Below are 17,712 nucleotides of genomic sequence, written 5' to 3' on the forward strand. Positions count from 1 at the left end.
ACACATGTTAATTGAAATTGGTAATACAAAAGATCTAAAAAATTAAAATTACCTTATATTTCAACACCCAGAGAGAACTCTTATTAACATTTTTTTTTTGTTTATTTATTTTTGAGAGAGAGGAGAGAGAGAGAGGACAAGTGGGGGGAGGGGCTGAGAAGGGCAGGGAATAGAGGATTCTAAGGAGGCTCAGCAGAAAGCCTGACAGGGGGCTCCAACCCTCGAACTGTGAGATCTTGACCTGAGCCAAAGTTGGATGGTCAAGCAACTGAGCCACCCAGGAGCCCCTATTAACTTTTTTTTTTTTTTTTTTTTAAGCAGGCTTCACGCCCAGTACAGAGCCCAGCGCGGGGCTTGAACTCATGACACCAAGATCCAGATCTGAGCTAAGATTAAGAGTTGGACACTTAACTGACTGAGCCACCCAGGTGCCCCCTCTTGGTACCATTTTGATATGTAACTTTTCCATATTTTTTTCTATGCACATACAAAAAGTGTGGTCATGTTACACAAGATGTTTTGTAAAATTTAAAAAATTTAAAAAATTAAACTTAACACATCATGGGCATCTTTCCTTTAAAATAAATACTGATCTTTGTTATTACTTTTAAATTTGTAGAGCGACATCTCATTGTATGGTTGTACTGTAATTTGTTTAATCAATTCTCTGTTGATGATCATTTACATGGCTTCCAAGATTTCAGTATTATGAATAATGCTGTGATGAACATATCTGTTTGTACAACTTTGTAGACTTTCCCAGTTATTTCCTTAGGATAAATTTCCTTAGTAACAAGCGACTTGAATCTGGTAATGGCTTAGGTGACATTCTGCTTATTATTTTTTTAGACAGTCTATTCTTGAGGTTTGTATAGTTAAGTTAGTGGCTGTTTTGATTTTCATTTTCCCTTTTGGTCCCACATATCCCAGATTAACTTGAGAAGAATTTGGAAAGATCATGAAGAAGTTATTCATTATTCTAACATCCCCCCTCACCTCAGAGTGCAACACCATGAAGCAGGTCTAACACTTCAGTGTACGAATGTGACTATATCACACTTCTTTGCACCCTCAAATGTCCTACTTGAAGGACCTTTATTCCTGTCTCTCTTGAAAACTTTCTTATTCATCCAGCAATGGCCTTATCTCTTTTTCCTCCTTCGAGTTTTGACTCAGTCCCTCTTCTTCCCTCAAAACAAGACTGGACCTACGCTTCATGTTATGTTAGAAAACCTGAGGCCAGTCAATATGGTTAGAGTAGGCCATGTGGGAGGCAGAACATATTATAAAGTGCCTGAGGCTGCTTTAATAAGTATGTGACCTAGGAGAATGATTTAATGTTCTAATTATACTTGAAGAAATTGAGGACCAAAGCTTCGCAGAATCTAGTAAGAGATGAAGTCAGAATTGCAATCCTAAGTCCCTCTGACTACAAAGCTCATGGTTTTCATTATACCATGCCCTCACTATAGCCTGTTTATGTTGGTTTAAATGGAGAAGAAATCATAGAAATGGCAGAGCACAAGTTCCCACTTTTGGTCATTCCCCTCAACTTTATCCCAGTTCTCCTAGCTCCCAGTCCCTCATTTCCGCTTACCCACCACCCCCCCACCCCAAACCCACACACATACTTTACTCAAATGGTTGATCACTATAGTTAGGGCCAACTTCCCTGGGTTTAAGGTAGTAGCACTAACTTAGAATCATGGGATATGTCTAACCAGGCAGCCATAATATTCATTACAGTATGTAATCAAGCCAATTTCAATCAAGCCTATGGGGTTAGGTAACTAACATTTAACATCACTGGCATCCATGTTGGTCTGTGCCTAGAAACGATGGCTTTGAGAGTAGGGATTTTTCAAAGAGCCCCCACAATTCTATCCTAAAGACCCTGGGAAGAATAGTTATGCATTAGATTACTTTATGAGTGGGGTGGCTCAAGAAATGAACTCACATTACCAGGTGTGAAGAAGATTAATCCTAATGTTTTCACTTGAGAATTATTTGGGTTAAGGATAAGCCAAAATCATGCTGGACATTAACAGACCTTTTGGACGGTTGAACAAAGCAGTATTACACTTACTGGCAGTGGAATGACTGTTGAAAGCATTTACTTTCTGTATCATCTTCAAGGAAGTGTTAACAGGCTAGACTAACTCCTTTAGCTCTGATCCCTAATGTTTTAAACATTACTCTTTGCACTCTTGGCCCGTAGGTAACAGAAATCAGGGATATCTGCTAAGTCCTTGCTGGGACTATTAGACACCAATGAGATATGTACCTTCTCTGTGAACTGTGAACTCCACAGATGTTATTCTATTACGGAAGACATCCAAGCTAACATTTACTGAGCGCTTACTCCATGCTCAGTAATTTAAAAAGAATTTTATAGTTATTAACTCATTTTATTCCCATCATAAAGCAATGAGGACGGTACTATTACTAAATAGAACACTAGAGAGACTAACTTGCCCAAAGTCACACAGCTAGAAAGCAGTAGAGATAGGGTCTGAACCAGCAGTCTCATTCTAGAGCCTGTTCTCTTAACTACCATCATGGGTATGCCAATGAGATAAAGAAGTCTGCTGGAGGGACATCTGAGACCCCTGAAAGGAAAGAGTTCTTTTTCTTCCTGGGAAGGTTGTAATCTGCACATGATACTTGGAACTGCTACAGCCACCTTGTGACCATAACAGGAGTCACAGCTCCTGTATGGTTGAGTAGAAAGATGGGAAGCCTCTCAAGTTTTTAAGGACATCCTTGAGTAACTGAATTACCTAATCTTGGAACCGTTCTACCTTTGGAATTATTTTCATGGGACATAATGAACTCATTACTGTTTAATTTCCTTCAGTTAGGTTTCCTGTTACTCGTATCCAAAAGCGCTCTCACAGATACACATGTTTATAAAAGCATAATCCAACCAGAGACATACAACCCCTTCAGAGTCCAAATATTTGTACTATGTGCAACATTTTCATTCAGTTTCCAAGTATTGAATGCCTTCCATATATCAGTGAAAGCTGTCGAATCAAACAAGTTGGGAAGGGCAGGTTTCTACATCTATGGAGGTTATAATCTGGTGGTAAATGTGATAATGAAAATGGAGGCAGGCATTTATAAGGAAGGTATCATGGAGACTTAACCTAGGGTCAGAGAAGGCCCTAATGGAATCAAGAGAAAGCATGTATACCAGATTCAGACTCCATGTCTTACTAGTATCATCCATTTGTAATAAGTTTGTTATGTATTTAATTTGTGATATATTTTGGTTTTAGTTGTATGAGGCCTACAAGAACAGCTTATGTGCATAGTAGTGTTATGTACATATATATAGGTAAATTTATAATACCATAATTTAATTTTTTAAACAAATTTTTTATTTTTAAGTTTATTTTTTAGTAATCCCTACATCTACTATGGGGCCCAAACGCATGATCAAGAGTCATGTGCTCCCCTGATTGAACCAGCAAAGTGCCCCTGTGATACAATAATTTAAATCCACATGGAGATCCAGAATATTTTTCCTTTTGAGAGGTAAATACTGAACCAGTTTAGGAGAAGCAAGCTAATATAAAAGGTAAGCAATGAAATGGGAACCAAAGCACTTCTAGCTCACTGGCTGTCAGCCTTCTGGTGACTTACATTTCATAATTTGTACAATATGACTCATAAGTGGTTATAATGCAATATTTTATTTAAAAAAATTTTTAATGTTTATTTATTTGGAGAGAGAGAGAGAGACAGAGTGTGAGCAGGAAAGGGGCAGAAAGAGAGGGGGACACAGAATCTGAAGCAGGCTCCAGGCTCTGACCTGGCAGCACAGAGTTCCTCCTGGTGCTCAAACTGGGAACCCAGAGATCTTGACCTGAGTCAAAGTCAGGGCCTTAACCAACTGAGCCACGCAGGCGCCCCTAGAGTTTCCACATGAAGAATAAATATTTAAAATCCTTATACTGCTGTGAAAGTTCCAGAAATCATTCACAAGTTTAGCAGGGAAAATGGGCAAAATGAAGGGGTCTACAGGACATGACACGCAAGAAAAGAAGGCAGTGAAGGGAAAAATCAAGAGGCAGTAAAGTGCCTGGTAAACGCTACACAGCAGGAAATTGCGCTGTGCATATTACGGCTGTTGCTGAATAAAAATACCTGGAATTTCCAAAGATGACCAAACAAACATCAAAAAGGAAGTGGCCTTTTTTTTTTTTTTTAAGTTTTATTATTATGGAAGATTTCTAACATGTACAAAAGTACCGAGAATAGCCATGAGAACTACCACAGCTTCAACAGTCATTATTCATGGCCAATACTGTTTCATTTCTATGTCCATTATTCTGAATCTCCTTTGTTCTGAAGCAAATTCCGGATTTATCATTTCACCCTTAAATATGTCGGCACACATCTCTAAATCAAAAGAATGGGAAACAAGGCATTTGGTGTCTAGCTCACTGGGGAGGAGTCTTTTCCATCTTCAATCCTTTAACTTGTAAAATATGATTTATGGGGGGGGGGGTGCAACGGAATTTTTTTTTAAGTAACTACAATAAAAAAAGGAGGTGGTAATTCCCATAAAGCTCTCCAGGAGGTAAGCTCACCCCATAAATCCAGATCGGCGTTTCATTCCCTAGAGGCCCAAGGTACAGCTCACTGACGCTTCCTTTCAAGGTCGGGACCCCACCGGCGGCCTGCAGCACCCAGCCTTTTACGGGCCTGGCTGGTCTTCGCCGGGCCCCGCCGCGAGGAAGTCTCCGCCCACTGGGCCCCAGCAGCCCCCGCGCACCTCCGCGCGCCCCCGCCGCCTCCTAGCAGGGAGGGGCGCGCCGCCCTGGACTCGCAAGGCCTCGGCTCGGGAGCGCGCACGCCGTGCGTCCCAGGCTCGCTCGGGATTCTCGCCTGGTGCCGCAGGGAAAGGCCAACTGTTTGGTCCGCCATGTTCTTCTCCGCGGCGCTCCGGGCCAAGGCGGCAGGCCTCATCGCCCAGTGGGTAAGGAGGTTCGGAATGAGCCCCGGCACTGCCGCCACTCTCCCCTATTTTTCGGTGTCTCCTTTTGTGGTGGGCACACGAGAACCCTGGGCTCTGGACGACCTGCAGGCGGCGGCAAGGACACTGCGGCCTTCGTCCTCTCTCAGGGAGGCCGCTGCAGCTCCACCGCCGGCGAGGAGCTCCGAGGGAGGGTCGCAGACGTAGCTGCTGCGGGTGCGTGGCCTCCCCCACAGGACTGGGAAGTTTACGCCTAGTGTGGTCAAGGAGAGGAAGAAGGAGGGGCCGCCGGTGGTCTGTTGCTGTTTCGCCCCAGCGCGGAACGTAGGCCTGGCCTCGTCGGCCAGATAGGTTTCTAAGATCCCCCGCCCACGAAGGAGGCACCTTACCTTGCATATCAAGCCTGGTGACCTTGTTGCCGGCCTGTAGTAGCGCACTGGAAAGGATTCCGAAATTGTAGGCTCTGGCTTGCTGGTTGAAAGCTTAAAGAGCGTTTCCTTAGGGCAAGGTGTTTGATTTACTGCAGTTGTGTTTTGCATATCGGAAAAGTTCGATAAATAATCGTATCACATTAACCCTATGAAAGAACACCATCGGAAAAACTGCACCCAGAAGGATTTAGAACTTGAATGGGCTTCTGAGATCCAAGTACATGCTCTTATTTTAGGCAAGGACGTTGAATCGAAACACGCATTCAAGTTAACTTAATAATGGTGATTCCAGGAATGGCGATTTTTACAGCATTTACTGGAAGGAAGCCTTTTTTTCCCCTAGCAGTAAAATAGAGAGGTTGAGTCAGTTTTTAGCAGAAGAGTGGGAGATAGTGCATAGTAGAATTGAATAGGGCTTTAGAATTGGACCTGAGTTTAGATAGTGGCTTCACCGCCTTTTCTAGCTTTGTGACATTGGGCTGTGATTTCTTGCACTTAGTTTTCTTGGTCGTAAAACGGGAGGAATATTCCAATTTGCAGAGTTTAGTCGTTCAATAAACATTTGAGGTTCGACTTCACTGCTGGGCTGCAGGTAACAACGTGGATAATAGTGATAAGTAACATTTGGTGATTACTTTTCATGTGCCAAGCACTGTTAAACGTTCACATTCTAAATCTCATAGTTGGTACTATTTCGCTATATTACAGATAAACAGACTTAGTCCCTGTTCTTGCGGAGTTGAAACTTCAAGGTAAATATCGTACAGTGTTAAGAGATATGAATAAAGTCAATTTGGTTTGAAGGTGGTATAAGATTTTTTCTAGAGGCAATACTAACATTGGTGAGGAGATATTCTAGATGGAAAGGACAACATGAGAAAAAACTATTGATAGTTGGCAAGAAAAAACTTGGTGCCTATAGGAAGCCTCAAGCAGTGTTGCTGGACTCCATTGTTAGGAAGTAAGGTGAATCCAGAGATGAAATAAAAGAGGTGGATAGGGCCCAGGTGTTGGAGCTCCTTGCATGCCGTGCCATAGAATTTGGCTTTATGTTAGAAGCAGTGTGGAATCAGTGAAGGATTTTAGAGAAGCAGAGGGTCATGGCCAGGTTTCCCCGTATTGGATAGATGACTGGATGGAGTGAGGGAATACATTTGCCAGGAGCCAGAGGCAGGGAGATGAAATAGATAAACAGGCTCTTGCAGAACCCTAGGTGAGAGGTGATGAAGTAGACCTTGTCTAGCAGTAGAAAGGCTAGAATTAAGAGTACAGATAGATTTTCTTCAGGTTTTGAGGGAAAGGGCTATAGGTAAAAATTGAAGAATATCTTCAGGTAGTGGAAGAAATTTCAATCAAATTTTATGTTTCTGCAACAGTTTTTTATTTGTACAGATATTACCCGGCATGTAGTATGTGCACAATAAATATTTGTTGACTTGATGAATCAGTAAGTTTTTCTTTTTTTCCCCAGTTTTACTGAGCAATAATTGACACATCTCTGTGTAAGTTTAAGGTGTATAGCCTGATGATTTGATTTATGTTTGATTTCATTACACAAGTAATACATTGTAGGGAAAACATGATTTTGGGAACAGCAAACAGAATAAGCTCAAAAAATAAAAATTACCCATAGTCTCATCAACCTGGAAATAACCAAAATGTGAACATTTTTGTGTCTAGAATTGAGAGACCTTACAGTAAAAATTGATGGTATTGTTCACATTATTATGTAGCCTGTTTTTTTCCCGTAAGAACATTGTTGATCCACTTTCCTTACCAGTAGACATTTCTATACTGTCATTTTTTTTTTTAACATTTGTTTATTTTTGAGACAGAGAGAGAGAGCATGAACAGGGGAGGAGCAGAGAGAGAGGGAGACACAGAATCCAAAACAGGCTCCAGGCTCCGAGCTGTCAGCACAGAGCCCGACGCGGGGCTCGAACTCACGGACTGTGAGATCCTGACCTGAGCCGAAGTCGGACGCTTAACCGACCAAGCCACCCAGGCGCCCCTATACTGTCATTTTTAATGCTGCATAGCATCCCATTGTGAGGATGTTCTATAACTTATATAACCAGGTCCTTTTCCAAATAGTGTAATATCAGAATGACCTAGGAAATGTGTGAGTAAAGAGGTGCCTTTTAATAAAGTTTGTTTCTTAAAAAAGAAACCATTAAGGAAACCCTTTACATTTTCAAAGAAATTGCTTATTCTGTTACAGTTTCTGCTGCATTAATTTCTTCAGCCACAGACTTGAGTTTATCATTGATTTAAAAATACCCATAACTTAGTACTGTCTAGAAGTGCCTACAAGACCATAGTTGTGTGACCATGAACCATGTTTCTTAATCTCTTGAAGTCTTCTGTAAAAAATACAGTAACACTTTGATTATCAAGAATTGCCTAAAAAGTATGAATTATGGAGTAGTAAATAGTCAGAATAGGCTTATTCTCTTAAGTAATTTTCCATGGCTTTTGAGTTGTTGACACCACTTTGCAGCTCATCGCTGCTTCATTTCCAAGCCACCACTTCAGTAGGAGTGAGTGGCATTTTCAAGGATTGTGTTTTCAGTTTTAGAAATTTTTTTCAATTTCAGAATTTTCATTTGGTTCTTTTTTATAGTGTCTATTCGATTTTTTTGTTCATTGAAGTGTTTTTTTTTTCAAACATGGGTGTAGCAGTTTTGAAATTGTTGTGTGGTAATCTCCATTTACTGTCTTCTCTTTTAAAAATGGGCTGTTGAGTAATTTTGAATTGTATCCTGGACATTGTGAACAATGAATCATAGAGACTCTCAATTTTTCTAATTTCTCCATAAGTGTTTGTTGTGGCAGGCTGTTAACTCAGTTGAACTTGAACTATAATCCAGCTCCCTTGTAGGCAGCACCTCAAATACCGGTTGAGTTCTTTTAGCTGGGCTGCCTGGAGTTGGCCCCATGTGCATGCAGGCCTTGGGGTCAGCCACGGAATTTGGGGCTTCTCTCTGGCTTACTTTTCTGGGATTTCGCACTTTCCCATGCCTGTTGTCCCATACTGTTCTGTGGTTCTTCAAGCCATTAAGACTGCAGGTTTTCTCTTTTGGTTTTAGTTGCCCAGCACAGGCCTGTGGGCCTGCTTTTAGGCTAAAAGATATAGAGTGTAAAGCAAAAAAACCTTCATTGGCTTCTTCTAAGTATAGACTCCCTTTGGTGTCTTCCTGCATTTGGTTGTTTTCCAATGCCTTCAGAAAGTGTTTTGGTTTTTTAAAAATAATTTGCCCAGTGTTTATAGTTGTTAGTGGTTTGGCCTGATAATATCTACTCAGCCACTCTAGAAGTAGAACCTCCTGTAGTGGCATTTTTCTTTCTAAACTTTAAGTTTTGTAGAATGGACTGTTTTCTCATTTCATTAGAGATCATTTTAAACCTGATTTTGCAGTGTCCCAGGGTATCTCCATTTTGACTCAAGGACTCTAAAGGAGTTCTTTAACAACAACAACAACAAAAAAGGCATTTGTATTAGTGTTTTTATTGCTACTATTACAAATTACCATAAACTTAGTGACATAACACAGATTTATTGTCTTATGATTGTGTAAATTAAAAGTTTGACATGGATCTCACTGGGCTAAAATCAAGGTGTTGGTAGAGCTATTGGAATACTGTAGGGGACAAGCCATTATTTTGACTTTTCTAGCTCCTAGAAAAAGCTGCCCTTATTTGTTGGCTCATGGCTCCTTTCTTCCATCTTCAAAGCCAGCAAAGGCAGGTTAAGCTGTTGCATCACTGACCCTGCGTCCATCATTTGTGACATATCCTTCTCTAACTTTGTTCCCTCTTTCACATTTAAAGGGCCCTGATAATCCAGAATAGGAATCTCCCTATTTTAAGGTCAACTAATTAGTAATCTTAATTCCATCTGCAACCATATTTCTCTCTTGCTATGCATACTAATACATTCACAGCTTTCCAGCATTAGGAAATGGGTATTTGGGGGGCACTATTACTCTGCCTGCCATGGCCTTAAACACTTCAGGGGAAAGAGAAAATAGGCAAAATTTTTGTTTATTCAGTGAGGTTTAATAGACTGCTACTGCATACTACAAATTCATATCTTTTATATTGGAGATGTAAACTCAGTCTCCATTTCAAAGATATAAATAGCTGTACTTCCCTTCTCTTTGCATACTGTTTAATAACAGCTCAGTACATTGGGTAATAAATAATAGGTTCGTTGACCATGTCAGTCTGGTTTTCCATTGAGAAACCTTGACTCACCCACTACTTTTTGAGTCAGATCAGGAAACCTGTTATAAATTGGTTGCAGGAGATTTTTTTCATTCAACAAGCACTAAAGATTTAACGTTTAAACACACTTTTTCTTTGCCTTGTTGGTGGAGAGGGAAAATGCCTTATACGTGGGATACTTTTCTGGGTGTTATCCCATTTTGTACATGAGACAGCTGATGATTCCCAGACAAATATGCCCCAAATTACACAGTAGTAGGAGCCTGAACTGGGTTTGTTTGCAAGTCCTATTTTTGTTTCTTCTTTTTAATTTATTTTTCTTAAGTTGCTCAAATTTACCGAGGGAAGTTGGCATGTTTGGTAAAGATTTAAGTTTTATAGATGCTATAATAGTAGAATAGTTTGTCAGTGTGATCAGAAACCAGGGAAGTGATTTCACTGTACTTAAAGGAAGAGAGCAGAGGGGATAAGAAGAAGAGGTTAACTTTGGTCATGATGGGTGCAATTTTGTTCCTAAGGAGATACCATGATAGTTCCTTGTCATCACTGACTAAAATATTCCTTAATATCCCTCAGTACTTCCAGAGATTCTGGGTTGGAAAAGATAGCCTAGCATTTCTTGTTCTTGGCATCCTTAAATTTTGAAGACCATTCAGAAAATCCATCATCTGCATGTTAGGATATAGATGCCATACACTCTAAAGCAGTAAATCCCAAACTTGATTAAAAGAATCGTCTCTATGCTCTGTCTCTCTCTGTCTCAAAAATAAATAAACGTTAAAAAAATTAAAAAAAAATCGTCTATGATGCTTTAAAAATACACATACTTGTGGCACCTGCATGCTCAGTCAGTTAAGCGTCCAACTTGATTTCGGCTCAGGTCATGATCTCAAGGTTCAAGAATTGGAGCCCCATATTGGGCTCTGTGCTGACAGTGTGCAGCCTGCTTGAGATTCTCTCTCCCTCTCTGTCTCTCTCTGCTCTTCTGCTTGCTCTCAATCTCTTTCTCTAAAATAAATAAATACACCTACTTTGGGGGCACCTGGGTAGCTCAGTTGGTTGAGTATCCGTCATTGGTTCAGGTCAAGATCTCATGGTCATGAGATGGAGCCCTGTGTGGAGTCTGCTTGGGACTCTGTCTGCCTCTCTCTCTGCCCCTCCACTGCTCTCATGCATGCACTTGCTCTCTCAAAATAAATAAATAAAAGTTTAAAAAAAAAAATACACATACTTGAGCTCCACCCGGTCATAGGTTTACTAAATTTTAAACAATATATGCTTGTCTGAGTATTAGTCCCTAAGACTAGAAAATAAGGCAACTTATATTTACAGAGCATTTGTTCATGTTTATTTGATTTTCAAATTAAACAAAAAAAAATTGTGCTTAGGTTTTACCAATTCTTTTTTTTTTAATGTTTATTTATTTATTTTGAGAGAGAGAAGGAGAGAGGGCAGAGAGAGGGGGAGAGAGAGAATCCCAAGCAGGTCTGAGCTGTCCGCACAAAGCTGGACAGGGGCCCCTAACTCGCGAACCATTGAGATCATGACCTGAGCCGAAATCAAGAGTTGTGCGCTTAACCGACTGAGCCACCTAGGCACCCCTTACCAGTTAATTCTTTAGGCCAAAAGCTCTTCAAATCACTTAACCTTTTGAAAATGAATGTTTGCTCCTACAGTCAACTTGTAATTATTTAGGGTCTTACTTGTTTTTGTGATTATTGAGGCCTATAGCTTGGCCATTTTATTTCCTTCATTTTAATGGAGCACACGAAGAAAAGATAACAGGAAATTGGGAGTGTTACTGTTTAATTAAAGTTCCAGTAATAATAATAATGATAATAATGATAGTGGCCAGTACACGAGTACTTATAATGATACTTTGCTAAATATTTCATCTCATTTCATCTTTAACAGTTTAAGATAGGTATTGCTGTGATTTTATAGGTAAGCATACTTAGGTATGGAGAGGTAGAGTGACTTGCCCAAGGTTACCATACTAGAATTGGCAAAGGTGTGACTGAACCTAGGTCTGCTGGCTAAAATGATACTTGGACATTTCATTTCTAGGAAGTATCCCTATCGTTAGAATATTTGAGTGTTGCTTATATCCGCATTGGATTTTACATGTTTAAAGAGTGCTTTGTTTAATTTATGGTCAGGATAGACAGTATTGTTGCTGTTGATATGGTTATCTTAATCTGTAATGCTCCTGTAATACCTGGGCTTTTTGGGTAGCTTTTCTGTTACATAATTTGGCCAAATTTTGCTTGTTAATTCTCTTACACAGTGCTAGAAAAATCCGATTTCTTTAATCTGAATTAACATTTTTAAATTATTGATGGAATTTTATTTGGAAGACATTTGTAAGAGCCCTCCCATGTATAGTTGAAAATATTAACAAAACTTAATTTCTGTAGTCAGGAAAACTTATGTTTGGCTTTTCATTTATTTAGCTGTGTGATCTGGGAAAAGTTTTTTCTTTTGTCCTTTGCACCTTAGTTTCCACATTTGTAAAACTGGGGATGATAATAATACCTATATGGTAGGGGTTGCTGGGAGAAGTAAATGAGTTACAGCATTTGTAAAGTTTGTAGCACGTATTTGATGCAGAGTTAGCACTTGTATTTATTATCACTATCCTTGAAATAGATCTCACAGTTACTATTAGCTCATCCATCATCTACTTTATTAAACCCAAATGGATTGAAAACTTAAAAATGTAGGGAATACCTACTCTGAGTATATTATACATAAAGCTCTTGGGAGCTTTTTGTTTTCTCTGCATGTCTTTGCTCTAGACAGCTGAAAGAAATGGCTTTTGCTTAAGCTGGCAGTGAGGGAGGCTGTAGGTAATAGGTGAGTAGATAATTGGTGAACAATGGGAAGAAAGTACATTGGGAGCCAATATCACTTTCCCTTTACCAGATGTTTCACATGTGAGTTGTGACCCCCCCCCCCCCCCGCTGGTGCACACATATATTGTGGATTTAATCTAAATATTCAGGGTAGTGTGAAACGTATATTCCTTGCCTGAATTGGTTGCTAATAAAGGAAAACATTTTTTCTGTTGCCTGACCTTAGTCCTGTCTTTCTAACTAATTAGGTTACTGATTCTGTCAGTTTTGTCTTGCAGCTTCCTTGTCCTTTATTAAGTTCCTCTGGCTGGATGTGGCCTTTTAAAGTGCAAATGTCTGATAGAACTGAAAAGTGAACAGAGTGGATACTGTTAATGTTTGAGCAACAGGAGAAACTAAAAAGACAAATGTAGGGCCCATGAAAGATTCTGTTCTTGGGGAGTGGGTGGAAGAGTGTCAAATTTAAATTATCGTCATTTTGAGCTACCGGTATTGGTAATACAAATAGTGATTAAAAAGGGAAGGGCTAATCAAGCTGAGGACTTAAATCCAAAAGGCTTGGGCTCAGACTCCATCTCTGTCACTAATTGTGTAGTATAAGGCAGGTTACGGTTTCTGAGCCTAAGTTTCTTTAAAAGTAAAATGGAAATAATAATAACTAACCATAGATTTTTGAGGAGTCAGTGAAAAAAGGTGTGTTGAAGTATACTTAACACAAAGCCACTTGAGTTGAATTCAAAGAAAACACTGCCACTATTTGCTGTAAATCCTCTGTTCCTTCTTCAGAAGTGTTTCAACACTCTGAAAAAAGAATAAGCTAGAATCGAAGCCCACTATTAATTCTGAGCTATATGTCAAATTATGTTCTTGTCTATTTTAAAAAAAGTTACTTGAATTTTCAACTGGTGTTCACTGTATTCAAATGGAATCCATTGAAGCATAGATACTTCAGAGTTCAGTGAGAAGCCAGACTCTAGTCTGGTGAAAAGAGTAGACTCTAAGGGGGGAATCTCTGCTTACTCTTCAAATCAGTCCAGCCTAGTCTAGTTTTAAGACCGATAATGGGTCCTGGAATACCTCTTCATTCCAAGGTGAAACTAAAATCAAATGGTTTATTAACTAGTGCAAAGATGTTAATTCAGACTTTTCATATCTTATTTATTCCTTTATTGCAAGTGTCTGATGTGGATGTTATAACGAATATAAAACAGATGAAGCTTTTAAACATCTCAAAAAACAGGTTAGCTTTGAAAATGGCCACTTGCTAACTTGATAAGGGCTAATGTTTATCAGTTTACCCTATTTCACTTGGTTTATTTTATAAACAAATTATCTGAGCCTTTTTTCTACTACCTTGAAGTTGGCTTCAGACATGGAAATTAAGTTGCTCAAATGCTATGCTAATACACACACACACACACACACACACACATATTTAGGTTTTTTATAGGGACAGAAGAGTGGCATTTACTGTTTTTTTTCAAAAAAGGCTTTTAAAAAAACAGTAAATAGCTTGTTTTAAATAAAGGACATACATATATCCCTCAGTCTCTAAATGGGAACGTGGTGAGCCAATGGAGGAGGCAGGTCTTTTCATTTCAAATCTGTCTCCCTGTGTATGGATGCATTCCTGGTTTTCTTAAGCTCTTTGATTTCCTAGATTTACTCTGTTCTTCTAGAGCTCTGATTTCATCAAATAGTTCCATTCAAGTGGCTGATAATAAGGCCATAACCTTGTAGGCATTAGACCTAAGATTTAATGCTCGTTCTACCAATAATTAGTTATGAGAAGTTTTCATAACTCATTTAAATCTGTATTTTCTTGAAGTAATACCCATCTTGCATGAAAGTTGTAAGAATTAAATGTGTAAAAAAGCTTAGTGCCTGACATATAGTACTACTATAAAAATAGCTAATGATAGGTAACACTAATATAGTACTTACTATGTGTAGGCAGCATATTAAGCACTTTACATGGATTATCTCTTTTAATCATTACAATAATCCTATGAAGTATGTACTGTTATTCCCTTTTTACAGAAGAGGAAAGTGGCTGTGGAGTTGGGCTTTTAACCAGTTGGCTATTGTCTCTCTGTATGTGGTATATTTATAGAATATTAAGTACCAGTGATGATCCCAATTCCTGAGATGTTAGAATGTGGAAAATGTGGCTTTTAGAAACAATGGAATTGATACTTCCTGTTTGTATTTGTCCTTTTTTCATATCCTGACCACCATAAGGAAGTGGTATTTTAACGATTAGTTTGATGACATTAAGCAGGTTGATTAGGGGAAGAGTCAGCTAGAAAGCTATTAGAATAATGCACAGACCTGAAATAATGTCTGAAATAGAGTGGTGAAAGTAAGAGAGAAAAAAGGACTAAAGACTTTATTCATTTTTAAAAGTTGAAATGTATATGAAAATATGAAAAATATGAAATATATACATGGCAAAAAATTCAAATGGTATGCAAGGATATATATATTATAGTAAGTATAAAATATATATTAAAGAATAGAGGTACAGGGATATATATTGTGAATGTATAAAATACCTTGTGTATATTAAAGGGTAAATTTCCTTCCCTACTCCACATCCTTGATCCCCCTCTTCAGAGACAGCCACTGTTACTGGTTTCTTTTGTAATACCACTGTATTCATTCTCTCTTTTATAATATTTTCTATATTTTGAAAAATTAGTGGGACATGCAGACTGGCATATTTGTATATTTTGATTTTTCTTGTCAAGAACTGTGAAGGCTCTTGAGATTTTACCGTATTTTCTAGCTAACAAGTTAACCTGCCTCAGTTTAATGGATCTGACTGAGACTCTTGGGTCAGAGACAGAGGACTTTAATACTCGGCATAGCAGCCAGCATAAGCTTCGTGTTAGAATTGGTTTTCCTTCACCCTCACATCCCATGGGAGTGACATGGAGCAGCCTGGGCGAATGCTGTACCTCACAACTGAGGAACCCAACCCCAGTTACAAGAGCACTTGCCCAACCTTTGCCCAAGAGGGAGATATTCTCTACAAAAATCCTTGAAAAGATAGTGTGGAACGAAAGCTGTTAATGGCTAGTGCCTCTGCTCATGTGCAGAGATGTGCAGAAACCCACACCCATGAAAAATTGTCTACCAGTACTACTGCTTCTTCCTCCTTCCACTTAGGAAAAAAAAAAAAAGATTTATATATTAATTTCAGTCATGAGGGAGGAGATAGTATTTTTCAAGCATTTATATTTTCACTAGAAAAATTGGTAGTCTTATGTGGCTATAAATAATAAAAATAATTATGTGGATATTCAGGAAGCTCTCAGTAATCTGTCCTTTTGTGACAGTGCCTCTTGAGTTAGAGTCAGCTAACCAAGTGCAACTTTAAAATCTGTTTAGTTCTTAAAATGCAGTTGTATTTAAATCTTCCATTCTTCACTTATTAAATGTTTTATCCCCATATCAGCTAAGCAGATGTGATAATGCTTTAAGAGGTTATATGGTGCTTTCAGAGAAACTGTTATTTGAACCTCAAAACATTCCTGTTTTATATAGGTGCAGAAATGGAGGCTTAAAAATATTAAGCGATTTGTGTAAAGTCACATGTTAGTAAGTGGCAGAGTGGTGATTTAAACCCAAATTTAAAAAAATTTTTAAAAATGTTTTTTAATCTTTATTTATTTTTGAGAGAGAGAGAGAGCGAGAGCGCGAGTGGGAGAGGAACAGAGAGAGAGGGAGACACAGAATCTGAAGCAGGCTCCAGGCTCCGAGCTGTCAGCACAGAGCCCGACACGGGGCTTGAACTCATGAACCATGAGATCATGACCTGAGCCAAAGTCAGACGCTTAACCAACTGAGCCACCCAGGCGCCCCTAAAAAAAATTTCTTTTTAATCTGAAACTCCAGTGGTTTTTTTCTTTAAAGTAGCTCCTTTTTTCCTGACCTCAATCAGTAGTCTGCTTTCAATGATTTGGACTTTAAAACACGTAATTTTGGGTAGAAGTGTCTGTGTGTGTGTTTGTGTATAAACTCATGTGCAAATCCAGAATTACAGGTCAGCCAGACAGTGCCTCAAAATAGATTTTCCAATATATAGCTACATAGCCCCAGATTTTCCAGTATGTAGCTACATAGCCCCAGAGACCAGACAGATTTTCAAGATTATCTCTGCATTTTTCTTTTCTTTTTTTTCCCCCTGTATTATTCATTTTAAGTAAAGTTGTGTGGCAGGTCCTGGAATAATGAGGAAGGGATCAAATATTGACCCCAAACTGAAGCTATTTTAACTTAGAGATTGGTGGTGGTTAATTTGGTAATATATAGGGAAGTTGGAAAGATAAATAGGATTAACGGTAGAGGTGTTAAGTTTCATTTTGTACTTGATGAATGTTTTGTTTTTAGTAAGATATTTTGTTTGTCAATCCATACTGAATAGGAAGTATGGAAAATGGAGAAAAATATAAAAAATAGAATATGAAAGTAAGAGTTTCTTATAATCTTGTTATAATAATGACAGATAAGCACTTTAAATTGTTATGGCCTTCCAGTCTTTTAGTGTCTATATTGAATATAATTGGGATGGTAGTTTATGCTTTTTTATTTCATTTAACTCTGATGTTTTCTAGTTATGATTGTGGCACAAATACATCTTTCAGTGTTATTATTTTTAGGAAATATGATTTTTGGTAGCAACATAATATGATTTTGGGGGGGCACCTGGGTGGCTTAGTAGGTTAAGTGTCTTGATTTGGCTCAGGTCATGATACCCCCTCCTCCCCCCGCCACCCAGCGTTGGCCTCTGTGCTGAGCATGGAGCCTGCCTGGGATATTCTCTCTCTGTCTCTGTCTCTGTCTCTCTCTCTGACCCTCTCCCCTGCTCATGCTCACGTGTGCATTCTCTCTCAAATAGGAAACAAATTTTTTTAAATAATATTTTTGTTGGAATTATTAATATTTATTTAAAAGATCTCTATGTTGGCCTTTTTGGCGTTTGTATTTTCCTATAACAATACAGAGAATGTATTTCTCTATAAACTTTTATCCTCATTTTATACTATTTTTTAGGATAAAATTCTAAAAGTAGAATTACTAAGTTAAAAGATGGAAACTTTCTTTAGTCTGTCCATATACTATGTCAATTTGTTCTCCTAAAAGACTGTTACCAATTTTTACCTAATGTATAAGCATGCCCATTTCTCCATGTGCTCGACAGAATTGTTAT

The 17,712-nt window shown here is 38.7% G+C and overlaps 1 protein-coding gene and 1 long non-coding RNA gene across 2 annotated transcripts in view; both read left to right on the forward strand.

Annotated features, from left to right (window-relative positions):
- Positions 1-4,904: 4,904 nt before the first annotated feature.
- Positions 4,905-17,712, forward strand: part of NDUFV2 (NADH:ubiquinone oxidoreductase core subunit V2) — a 32,721-nt gene continuing 19,913 nt past the window's right edge. Inside the window, exon 1 of the mRNA XM_049620421.1 lies at positions 4,905-4,987. Coding sequence (XP_049476378.1) covers positions 4,934-4,987 — 54 coding nt within the window. The 5' untranslated portion in view covers positions 4,905-4,933. The remainder of the gene's footprint in view (positions 4,988-17,712) is intronic.
- On the forward strand, positions 5,130-14,513 carry LOC125914820 (uncharacterized). The gene is made up of 2 exons (XR_007455445.1): positions 5,130-5,200; positions 6,124-14,513. It is a non-coding gene; the product is annotated as an uncharacterized LOC125914820 (long non-coding RNA).

This window comes from Panthera uncia (genome assembly GCF_023721935.1).
Source record: "Panthera uncia isolate 11264 chromosome D3 unlocalized genomic scaffold, Puncia_PCG_1.0 HiC_scaffold_8, whole genome shotgun sequence".
Classification (NCBI taxonomy): Eukaryota; Metazoa; Chordata; class Mammalia; order Carnivora; family Felidae; genus Panthera; species Panthera uncia.